We start from the raw sequence: 12,926 nt of genomic DNA on the forward strand, positions 1-12,926 counted from the left end.
GCTCACTGATAGAGCACTTGCCTAGCGTGTGCTAGGGCCTGGGTTAAACTCCCAGTATGGGGAGGAAGAAAAAAAGATATGGGATGCTAACAAACTTTGTAGAAAGAATGATGGAATTAGAAAAACACCATTTACCACAAAATAATAATTGTCTGAAGCAAGAATCACTGATGGATGGTAAAACTAACTGGCAAGAAAGGTGATCCAAGCTAACCTCACCAAGACTGAGACCAATTGTCATCAGGAGCCACCTGATAACAGGGCACTGAGAACACATACGATGTACTCCTACCAAAAATGAATTAATGCATTTGGATAGATATAAGAAAACTCAGACAAGTCCAAATAGATGGACATTCTACAAAATAAGAAATCACCAATATTAAAAATTCTAAAGATATGACAAGACAAAACCAAACTGAGAGGTGGTTCTGGATTTTAAGAGTGGAGAGAACCCACCAGGTACTGTAGCGCGTGCCTTAATCCCAGTGACTCAGGAGGCTGAGGCGAAAGGATCCCAAGTTCAAGGCCAGCCTGGGCAATTTAGCAAGACCCTGTCTTGAAACAAAATAAAATAAAAAGGGCTGGGGATGTAACTCATTGGTAGAGAGCCCTGAGTTCAACTCCCAGTACTGGAAAAAATTTAAAAAAAGACTAGAAAGTTGGGGTGTGACTCAGGGGGAGAGCTCTAGCCAGGCATGTGCCAGGCTCTGGATCTGATCCCCACCACCACACACACCTATGAACGTAAAATGCATTAGTTTTAAAAATGAAGCCATGAGGCCATGGAACAAAAAACAACTAGGGAAAGTATTATTCAGAAACCAGTGAGCAAGAAAAAGCTAATACCAAGAGTGAGGAGCCAAGAGTGAGCAGGAACCAAGCCGAAGAACGAAGGGTGCTAAGACCCGGAGGACAGTGCGGGGGCAAGAGAGAGCAATCAACAGGGTCAAATTCTACCAAATTCTACCTTTTTGATTTTTATTTTGAGACAGGGTCTCATTAAATGCCTAAGACTGGCCTCAAACTTGCCATCCTCCTGCCTCAGCCTCCCAAGTCACTGAAATTACAGATGGGCACCACTATAGCCAGCAATACAGCTGCTTTTTTAAGTACTATACCACTTGTCACACAACAAGAAAATAAGGATACATTCCCCACAGGTGGTCAGTTAGGCCACTAAGTCACATAGTGGTGGAATAAATGACTCTCAATAAAATCAAAGCTTGAGAGGTCTCACTAGAACTCCACAAAGTAGCATCTATTCTCCTGCTCAGTTCACAGTTAACTAGGTTTAAAAATAAAATCATAACAAGAAAGTTGAAAAAATTTCTCTAACATTATATATGGTGAACTGGACTCTTGAAATTTTTGTTGCATACAGAAAATACAAAATGGTAATTCCCAAGCAAATCCAGATTTACTTTCCATGGACATTTATAAACTCTAAAGATAAGTCACAATCTTACCATTCCGAAAAACTTTATTAAAATCAAATCCTTGGCTTGCCAGAAAGTCAATGCTGGAGCTCTGAAACATAAAAACACACATTTTGGTGATATTAGGAGTATGTATGCAACGAGAGCAGAGCAATAGCTCAGCAGACAGGCAGGCAAGGAAATGGCAAATGACAGTGGATTTCTCGTCCACAGCAGCCAAGTGATCCATTCATTTACTTCAAATATTTGGGTTCTTATTGATAACTTATAAAATAAACACCCTTTTATTTATAGATTTTTTTTTTAAATACACTGAATGAACAGGTATTCTCCCAGTGGGCAGAAAGCTCCTGACCTCTTGACTGCAGCATTGACCAGAAGACTATAAATAGAAATAAAATGCATTTATACAACCTTACCCTAGATAGAAGTCTAAGGAAGCTCATATGTGCAGGTTACAAAACACCAACACCCACTCCAAATCAGATATTGAAAACGTCAAATCTTAACTGGATAAGTTCAAGATCAAAGACAGAAAAGTTCCTGGCAAACAGCCTTAGCGAACACTTTTTTTTTTTTTTTTTTTGGTACCAGGTATTGAACTCGGGGCACTCAACCACCAAGCCACATCCCCAGCCCTATTTTCTATTTTATTCAGAGACAGGGTCTCACTGAGTTGCTTAGCACCCCACTTTTTCGCTGAGGCTGGCTTTGAACTCTCAATCCTCCTGTCTCAGCCTCCCAAGCCACTGGGATTATAGATGTGCACCACCACACCCAGCTAAAAAAACACATTTTAAATCTAAGATCGAGGGCTGGGGATGTGGCTCAAGTGGTAGCGCGCTCACTTAGCATGCGTGAGGCACTGGATTCGATTCTCAGCACCACATAAATGTGAAATAAAGATACTGTGTCTACCTAAAACTAAAGAAATAAATATTTTTTAAAAAAGAAATGGCTTTCTTAAAAAAAATCTAAGATCGAGTGGAAATATGCGAGTAAATTTAAATTTAAAAATTAATAATACTACAGATGGTACACAAATGCAGCAAAATTATTAAGTTCTTACTCAAATTGACTGAATAGAAGAAAACAACATTGTAGTGACTCAATTTTTATTCTTATGTGAAGTCAGAACATTGGCAGGCTGCAAACCTGAATCATTTTAATCTAGTCTCTCGTAGAATTACCTTTACTGAACCAGACTTGGCTATTACACCCTCTGTCTAGATGGATTGAAGAGCATTGTACCAAACAGCCCACTGAGCTCATCACAGTACTCACTTTAGAGAAGTGACAAGGTTTTCAACATTAATCATTTCTTTATGATTCAAGGGTAGATTTGCTGGGAAAAGCTTTAATTCTCCAAGTCCTGAACTGTTTTGCTCCTATGGACCACCGAAATGAAGTGTGTGTTTCCTTCTTTTCTCAGCCATTAGGAAACACAACAGTCTCTCTTGGCACAGAATCTACGTTCTAATTATTTCCTAGTAATCCATTTTTTTCTTCCAATTTTTCATTTACTTTTTAGAAAATCTTATGTTAAAACATAAATACCAAATGTATCTTTCATACATCAACACGAATCCTTTTAAAAATATGGCAGGATCTAAAAGGACAATCTTATCACAGAGGAACACACACACACAAAACGTGGGCTCACATGCAATCATTTTCCATCCACTGAGGGTACAACAGCGACATTCTCCCCACCCCCACTTATTTTTTACTCTGAATGAACCAAAACATGAAGTCTTTGCCTTGGCCCATTAACCTCCTTTCTGTTTGCCATGCCTGAGTATTCTCATAATTCTGTCCACCTAAAAATGCCATCTATGAAAGAGGTACCAAATGATGACTATGGAAAGGCATTTCCGTCCTGACAGTACTAGACTCCAAACTGTCCTGCTTTCCTTTAGTTCCTTAAATCCAGAGTTGAAGATTCACCTATTTCTTTTTCTAAACTATTTATTTTCCAATCAAAACAACACATTTTGGAGCCAGGCGCAAAGGCACATGCCTATAATCACAGCAACTAGAGAATCTGAAGCAGGAGGATCTCAAATTTGAGGCCATCCTGGGCAACTCAGCAAAACCCTGAGCAATTTAACAGGACCCTGTCGCAAAACAAAAACTAAAGTTCAAAAACAAAACCCATACACAATTGCACAATCATATAGATGTACTTAATACCAATGAAACAGACACTTGAAAATAGTTAGAATGGACTTTCTAGCTGTCACATTTTGAGCTGCTTTCTTCCTCTGCCATACCCTTCCACCAGGAGGTCCTGCCTCACCTTGGGCCCAGAGCCATAGAATCAGCTATCTATGGTCTAAGACCTCTGAAATCAATCTTACCAGCTTCTATGAACAAGCTAAAGTAAGAAGAATTTATCCAAGACCACATTTGTCTAATTGACATGGCAGCCCCTTAAGTTTCTGAAATTTCCTGTAACTGCCCAGTGCTACAAAATTTGGCCCCTAAACACACTGCATTCAAGTCCTAATCAGTTTCTGGCCCTCATCTCTCCCCATTTAGATCCATTCTCTACAGTAGCATACCAAAATTACCTTCCAAAAAAGTCAAATCTTATCAAGTCAGTTTTAGGTTTCAAATTACTCTTGCTTTAATTTCCCCCTAAAAGATGAGTCATATGCTGTGCCAGTTAGGATTCTTAATTATAAACTCTTAAGCCTGTCTTCCAGTCTGCTCATCTGCCACCTTCTGTAACATATCTCTGTCTCTGGCTCTTGAAACATCTTACTATTTCAACACATGGTGCCTTTCACACTTCTGTGTTTTTGCTTCTTTTTTGTTTCCAATGTGGCCTCCCTGCCATTTCACCAATATGTTGACTAGCTCAGGCTTCAGACTAGGTCCATCTTTGAGCCAATCACTGTGTCACGTGGGTGGGAGTCCTCTCGTGAATGGTTAATTAGTTCTCCACCCTGCCACTAGCATCACCTCCAGAGATCCTGATTCAGTAGATATAGTAGTATCTGGACAGCAGAGTTTGGTTTGTTGGGGTGGGGTTTGTGTGGGGGGTCGGGGGGTGGTTAGAAAGAAGCAATATCTTTTCATTTTTAATGTGGTATTGAGGATTGAACCCAGTGCCTCACACATGCAAGGTAAGCACTCAACCACTGAGCTACAACCCCAGCCCTGTGGGTTTTAAAGTTCCCAGGTGTGGCATAGTAGCACACACCTGTAATCCCAGAGACTCAGGAAGCTGAAGCAGGAAGATCACAAGTTCAGTGCCAACCTTAGCAACATAGCAAGGCCCTAAGCAACTCAGCAGGACCCTGTCTCAAAATAAAAAACAAAAAATGGGCTGGGGATGTGACTTAGTAGTTAAACACTCCTGGGTTCACCCCTTGTAACAACAACAACAAAAAAAGTTCCCAAGTGATTATAGTGTGTGGCCAGGTTTGTGAATCACTGAATTCCACCAATTCAACTTCAAGTAGCTGCCACTCATAGTGGGAGGGGTGCATGGTTAGAGAAGCAATCAGGATGCCCTACCCCATCCTTTGCTGAGAGGACAAATGTCTCTTAAGGAGAACTACCCTGAATGCATTAATGTTTTACAATGAAATTGTACTTTACCAATCACATCCCTTACATGAGTTGGAAAAAACAACAATGACAAAAAAGAAAATATGGTAAATTTTGTCACATATATTTTACAACTTTTTCTAAAAAAAAACTATTTGTGACTTACCATCCCCTACCTTAGATTTATATTAAATGTACCTTTTTCAAGATTTAGGAAATGAGTGTAGCTATTTAGTGGATAATTTGAGGCATCTATCAAAATTTTAAATGCAAATGTCCTATGACTTCACAACTCTTAGGAAATCTATTCTATAGAAAAATTCCTACATATACAAAAAATATACTACACACATATGCTGAATATGGTATTATTTATAAACAACAGATATTCTCTAAATTCTGATAAAGGAAATGATTAAATTACACATATCCATACCATGAAACATAAAGACATTCTGTTGAAGGGAAATGCAAGTTATATAAAATGCAAATATTAGTATTTTATTATATTGGGGGTGTGTGTGTAGACGTGGGTATACGTATATATGTGCATAAAAGCTAGAAAACAAGGAGTAAAATGGAAAGGAAGAGATGTTGAAAAAAGGACTTAAAAAAGGACATACTCTATATACAGTGGTTTTATTGCAATTTTTCACAACCATGCACGTATTATCTTGCACAAATTCAACTATGTATGTTCGGCCAAAAAAAAAAAAAGGAAGAGAAGAAAATGGAGGAGGAGACAAAAGCCACATAAATGCCATGCCATTCTGTCTACCACTCCACCCGACATTTGAACTCCCCTGGGTGTGTGAGGCTATGGGGTCCCCTTCTTTCACATTCTGCCAGACTCATGAGCATATCACTGTATGTGTACAGATACTTATTTTTCAAAGAACACAGTAAGTTGTTTTACCCTCAAATCTTCTATGCTTTAAAGGTGTGAAGAGCTCTTTGAGGGATTCTGACATAATCTTTATCTGCTCGCCTAACTCCCGATAACATACAACTCTGCTGCAATCACAGAATTTTATACAAAATAAAAATCACTATGTACAATTATAATGCACCAATTTTTTAAATGTGGGGGGAAAAAGAAAAGAAAAACCACTTTAAATCAGGGACAAACGGAAATCCAAAAACACATTTATCTTACCGATAGAATTCACAAGTTTATGCAAGACTCAAGACAGGCATAGCTACTGGAGGACAATTGGAGGCATCTATCCCAATGTCTAAAACTTTCCTGAGACTGTTCCTTTGCTCTTGCAGACTAGAGAAATCCAGCACTTCTAACTCCTTTGTCCATTTTCAACATCAACCTCTGGACTATCTTTAAGAATATTATCTTTCTTTTTAAGGAGTAGCTGGAAACAAGAACTCTTAAGCACACCAAATGTTGCCGCCCCATGGCTTGTGTAGAGGGTGGAGCTCCACTGTTCTGTGTCCAAAACATTTCCCAGAATAACTGTACTTGTGTTGCTCTGTTAGTATAAAGCACCATCCCTAAGGTGTCTCACTACCACCCTCTGCTTTTATTTGATTGGCCCCTGGCCAAAGCCATGGGACTCACAGAATTTTAAGTAATTCTCTACTGTGGTAATGATAGAAAACTATATTCACACACCTTTCCAAATGGAGCCTATTTTCTCTCAGTAAACATCTACATTGTTTAATTAAATATTCTATACCAAGGAGATTAATAAACAGCTGTTAACTGACTGCAGAAAAAAGGAATATGGTTTACTTCACAATTGTAGGAAACTGGCTACAAAATCTAAGTTACCCTAACTTTTTCTCTTTTGCCCCCAGCAATCAACTCTTGATTTCATTAGTTTATTTCAGGAAGAAGATGCTCAGAAGCCTACCTTCGCAATTGCTTTACCACTCCATGCCAATGAAGGGGAAGATGGCAAGACTTTAATAAACTAATGTTGCTATGGGAAGAGAATTCAAGAGGCAAGATAAAAAGGAAGAATTGCATTTCTCTCAACTACACACTCCCCTTATCCATGACAACAAATAATCAAGAAGGCAGAAGGGAGCAACTATTATTCACAAAGTATCTTCCAGGTTAGCTACCCTGATCCTCAAGGGACTACTCCAAGGTGGAGCCTCCTTACATCCTTACCTTGACCCATAAAAATAAGTCCTCTCCTCCTCAAGAGGAAACAGTAGTCTTTTTCTACCTTCTTTTTCCTAACTGGTGAGCTTGGGAAGAGAGCCTGAGCACAAGTAGCTTAGTCTCCTCTGGGCTTCTGGTTTTAGATAGGCCATACACATATTGATCTTCCAGAAAATAAAGCTCTAACTTCTAAAAAGATACAGAGAGAGAGGGCTGGGGATGTGGCTCTAGCGGTAGCACGCTCGCCTGCCATGCGTGCGGCCCAGGTTCGATCCTCAGCACCACATACAAACAAAGATGCTGTGTCTGTCGAAAACTAAAAAATAAATATTAAAATTCTCTCTCCTCTTTAAAAAAAGAAAAAGAAACAGAGAGTGAGATAGGGAAAAGCAAGTAAGACCTCATATGTACTTTTGATTCAAGGAGAAAACAGTAAAAAATCCCAAATGGAGTCATAGTACAAAGCTATGATCTCAAATTCAGCTTTATTAATAATAAAGTTCACATTCTGATTTTCATCTGCCTGTCTTTGCATCTTATTACTTAATTCATTCTGAAGCAAAGAGGGGAAATAATGGTGCTGTTAATTTACAAACCTAAAACTGAGGGTCAGAGAGGGGAAATATTCTGTGAAAGACCAAAGTTAACAGAATCAAATTTTAAATAGAATTCTGATTCCTCTTTTCCACAATGCCACATAAGCAATTCATAAAAGGAAAAACTCTTAAGCTACTAACCTGACAAACAAATTTTACATCTGGTGAGGATCTACTGAAGGGTTTTGGGAAAACATAGAAGTTAAATGACTTCGTCACATACCTGGGGGGAAAAAAAAAACAAAACGAGGCTTAGGGGGTGACCTTATGCCACACAAAAGAATTCCCACTACTTGTTAAAACAACCTACTTTGAGTCTGTGTAGTCATACTTAAAAGTGCAAAGGCCAAACTGAAACAGCAAAAAGTCCATGGAATGCTGGAAAAGGGAAATAAAACATCTGTCACATTAGGGCTACATATTTGATGTGAGCAATAATACTCTCAATCACGTGGCTTTCTGAATCAAACAATTAGACTTTGGCAAAATACTTCCAATTAGAACAGATTATACAAACTATGTATCAGAAGCATTTTAAATTTATATACACTTAATTTTTCCCCAATTAAGCACTTATCATCCGTCATCCAGAGTAACATTAGGCCTATTTCCAGATTATTAAATAACCACATCATAATTCCTATAAATCAAATTGGCAAATACTAATCCTTCCCCAAAATGTTTTCCAGCAAACAATTATTTTTGCTGTTGCTTTAAACATCCTTAAAATATCAATATGTAACTGGAGCTGAGAAAAAGTGCTACGTTTAGAAAACTTTGATATGCAGATTTAATGACTATATTCCTTTATAATTCAACAGATGGAGGATCCACAAGAGAAAGAGATAGATTCTCCAGCCTATCTACTTGCCTTTTTAAGCTTCTGATACCTCTCTTCTGGAGTATCAAAACCATTTGTTAATGCGGTGACTGAAGGTCCATCGCTGATTCCTAGATTTTAGGAAATAAGTTTTTATTTTAATAAATGCTAGTATAAAAGTATAAGTGAAGGGGCTGGGGTTGTAGCTCAATGGTAGAGCACTTGCCTAGCATGTGTGAGGCAGTGGGTTTGATCCTCAGTACCACATAAAGACAAATAAATAAAATAAAGATATTGTATCCATCTACAACTAAAACTTTTTTTAAAATTAGTGAAGTCAGGGGCAGGGGTACACACCTGTAATCCCAGCAACTAGAAAGGCAAAGGGAGGAGGATCACAAGTTTGAGTTCAGCCTCAAACTTAGTTAGTTAGTGACACCCTCAGCAACTTAGCAAGTCTCCGTCTCAAAATAAAAAAAAAAAAAGAGAGTGGCTGGGGTTGTAGCTCATTGTTAGAGTACTTGCTTAGCATGTGTGAGGCTAAGTTCGATTCTCAGCACCGCATATAGATAAATAAAATGTTCATTGACAACCATAAATAAATTTTAAAAAATGAAATGAAACAGAAAATAAATAAATGAAAGAAAATTGGGGATATTGCTTAGTAATAAAGCACCCTAGCACCCTGGATTAGATTCCTAGTGCCCAAAATAAAAAGTCAACAATTCAATGCCTCTGTAATTTCATATTTTTTTCTGTAGTTGTGGACAGTATGCATTTATTTTATTTATTTTTATGCAGTGCTAAGGATTGAACCCAGTACCTCACAAAAGGCCCCAGCCCTGTACTTTCATATTCTTATGAACCAAGATTAATTGGAAGTGCTCTCTACCTTACTTTTTCAAAATTAACTTTAATTTGGGTCTACTGGTGTAACTCAGTGATAAGACCTCTTATTTAGCATGCACGAAGCCTGGGTTTGATTCTTAGCACCAATAGAAAGAAAGAAAGCATTTATTTGACTGTCCACCAAGCCAAATTCTGTAACAATAAACTTAAGAAACATAAATGTTTCAGACTAGGGATACAGCTCAGTGCTGGAGCACCTGCCGAGCATGCAGAAGGCCCTGGGTTCAATACCCAATATTATAAAAAAAAAAAAAAATTGAGATATAAGTTTCAATTTGTGAATAGGCAGTTCTAAAATGGATTTCAAAATACAGTAAGCATAAAAAAAACACTCTATGTTTGAATAAGTTTTGCTGCTTTGTAAAAGATTAACACATATCAGACATCAACAACAAATCTTGGGGCTGGGGATGTGGCTCAAGCGGTAGCACGCTCGCCTGGCGTGCACGCGGCCCGGGTTAGATTCTCAGCACCACATACAAACAAAGATGTTGGGTCCGCCAAAAACTAAAAAATAAATATTTTTAAAAATTCTCTCTCTCTCACTCTCTCTTTAAAAAATAAAAATAAAAAAATAAAACTTAAGCATTCAGGACTAGAAGATTTCAGAGGACCAGTACCGGTCAACAGAGTTTGGAGTAACATCTACACAACAAAGGCATTTTCAGGGTCAAGATAAAGTTATTTCTGGTGGAAACTTTGAGCATATTGACTCCAACTAAAAAATTCACACTAAGGATCATAGTTACCTCTTCATGGATTCCTTTAGAAAGAGTTATAGGTTTTTAAACACATAAACTAAGCAGCAAAAATGGGTATTTATACCCAGGATAAAACTCTTTGGACTGACATAGACAACTTAAAAATAAATGTCTGCCACCCCCAAAATAATACAACAAGGCAACTATAAAAAGTGTTGGTGAAGAGGTGGGGCTATAGCTCAGTGGCAAAGCGCTTGCCTAGTTTGCGTGAGGCATTGGGTTCAAGCCTTAGCACCAGATAAAAATAAACAAATAAAGGCATTCTGTCCATCTACAACTATAAAAAAATTTTTTTAAAGTGTTGGTGAAATATTACACAAACACACCTTTATATATAGGCAATGAACACTTCTACGAATATATAAAGGAATATCCTTTTATCTGCAAAAGCCTGGCCCTGGACAGTCACTAAAGTACAAATATTGTATGATTGTGTCTAAACCAGTCAGATTTATAGAAGTAAATGGCGGTTGTCAAATGGCAGGGAAAATGAGAAAAGGAGATTTCAATGTGTACAGAGTGTAAGTTTGGGAAGATGAAAATATTCCAGAGGTGAATGGTGATGGCTGCAGAGAAATGAGAATGTACTCAATGTCACTTAACAGTAAAACACTTAAAAAGTTAAAATGGTAAATTTTATTTTGTGTATATTTACCACACACAAAAAGCCTGACCCTAATCTTCAAGCTTTCTACTATGTATGCACCAAAGTGTTTTAAGAAGCACCGACACCATAATCTCTGTTCAGTCTGCAACCCTCACAGTCTACCATCATAAAACCACAACTGTTCAACGCTTTTGAAACGTTCAAGGTGCAACACTGAGACTTCTGCAACCCGCCCAAAGCTATCAAGAGCCAGGCGCAGCTAGCAAGCAGGCATGAGAAATTAGGGAGCCCCAGGCTGGTGGGAACGGCTGAAGGACCCTGAGCCCCAAGTTTTCAAGGAAGGGATACCTGAAAACTCCCCATCGATGGCAAAGAAGTCCGCCTCCTCTATGGCCTGGTACACTTTCTGAAGATTACTCTTAAAATCTGCGGAGAAACCGAGAAAAGGCTCAGAACCCGATGGCCTGGCTTCCTGCCCACAGACCCCTAAGTGGAAAAGGAAGAAGTGCCCTGGTATGTAGGAGACTGCGAGCTGGATGGGGACAAGTCCCAGAGGTGCGCTAGGACAGGAGATCATCTAGTCCCCCAGGGGTGCATGGGCCACGCGAGGTCAACTTCCCGAGGGGTAGTTGGGCCTGAGGGAGAAGAGTCTCGAAGGGTGCAGGAGGCGGAGAAAGACAGGGTCCCAGGGGGTGGTCGAGCAGAGCAAGGCAAGGGACACAGGAGTGCATGTTCCGCACAGGGATAAGGCCCCAAGAAGCGCACAGGCTTAACCCGGGCAGAGCCTGAGGGGTTGACTGACTCAGCCACGAGCCCAGTCAAACAGGCTGGCCGCAGTCAGGGCCTAGCAGGCTGGGTGAGGGTGAGCGTGGGCACGCGGGTAGTGCACGGCGGACACGCACTGCTCCTGATTATCTCCATTCTGTAGAGTGGCCGGAACCCTGGCCCCGCCCGGGCCGCGGCTCAGCCGTTCTACTCGCAGAGTTCCGCAGAGACGGCGGCGGTAGCCGAGGCAGCGGCAGCAGCAACAGAACACACCGTGGCGGCGACTTCCGGAAACAGCGCGCGCCTGCTGCGCTTCCGTCAGCGTCTGCGTCACGGCGGGGGCGTGGCCAGGGGAGGTCCTCTGGGGGAAAGAGTGGGGGCGTGGCCTCCTCCGTGGAGGCCTCGGCTTTGCGAGAGTCAGGTCTTAAATTCTAGTTGACCAACCAATATTTACCCGCCAGGCACAGTGGAGCACGCCTGCAATCCCTGCGGCTTCGGAGGCTAAGGCAAGAGGATCGCAAGTTCAAAGCCAGCCGTAGTAAAGGAAGGTGCTGAGCAACTCAGTGAGACTCTGTCTCTAAATAAAATACAAAATAGGGCTGGGGATGTGGATCAGTGGTCGGAGTGTCCCTGAGTTCAATCCCGGGTTGAAATAATCATAATAATAATGATAATATATATACATATATTTATTGGGTTTATATGCCATCCTGAAGGGCATGGGGAATATGATGATGAACAGGAAAGTATGGTCCTTGTCCCCATTAAACTTGGGGTTCAAACGAAAAGGTAAAGCAGAAATCAAACTTGTCATTTGTGGGGCTAAGGTTGTGGCTCAGCCGTAGAGCGCTCGCCTGGGTTCGATTCTCAGCACCACGTAAAAATTAAAAAAATAAATAAAGGTATTGTGTCCAACTACAACTAAAACAAAATACTAAATTAAATTTTTAAAAAACTTGTCATTTGATAAACCTAAGATAATCGCTATGAAGAAAACGCAGGGTACTGCAATAGAGAATAACCACGACTGGGTAGTGTGATTTACACAGAGGTCTCAGAGAAAGCAAAGACATTTATTTGTTATACTAGCCACAGAGAAGTGAGCTTACCCTGTTTCTTGGTTTGAGGTTGCTGTTGATCCCCCAAAGCCTAGTTAGTCATTGCATCCAATAAACATGGTTTGAGTGAATGAATTCTCCTAGGTTCCATAAAACCTACTATGAAGTTGGTTATACCTGTTTTCAAACGTTATCACGGCATCTTTATTAGGTCTGGAAAGCATTCACCCATTCCTAAAACCTCAATTTCCTGGGGAAACTGTATTCCTCAATACAGTTAGTGATAAT

General features: G+C 39.9%; 1 protein-coding gene across 1 annotated transcript in view; it reads right to left on the minus strand.

Annotated features, from left to right (window-relative positions):
* The window catches only part of Parn (poly(A)-specific ribonuclease), a 140,934-nt gene extending 129,071 nt beyond the window's left edge, over positions 1–11,863 (minus strand). The window contains exons 1-6 of the mRNA XM_076839752.2: positions 11,718–11,863; positions 11,164–11,241; positions 8,590–8,669; positions 8,029–8,096; positions 7,860–7,941; positions 1,470–1,530 (exon numbers count right to left, since the gene is read on the minus strand). Coding sequence (XP_076695867.1) covers positions 1,470–1,530; positions 7,860–7,941; positions 8,029–8,096; positions 8,590–8,669; positions 11,164–11,241; positions 11,718–11,736 — 388 coding nt within the window. The 5' untranslated portion in view covers positions 11,737–11,863. The remainder of the gene's footprint in view (positions 1–1,469; positions 1,531–7,859; positions 7,942–8,028; positions 8,097–8,589; positions 8,670–11,163; positions 11,242–11,717) is intronic.
* Positions 11,864–12,926: the final 1,063 nt, after the last annotated feature.

The sequence above is a fragment of the Callospermophilus lateralis genome, chromosome 19 (genome assembly GCF_048772815.1).
Source record: "Callospermophilus lateralis isolate mCalLat2 chromosome 19, mCalLat2.hap1, whole genome shotgun sequence".
NCBI lineage: Eukaryota > Metazoa > Chordata > Mammalia > Rodentia > Sciuridae > Callospermophilus > Callospermophilus lateralis.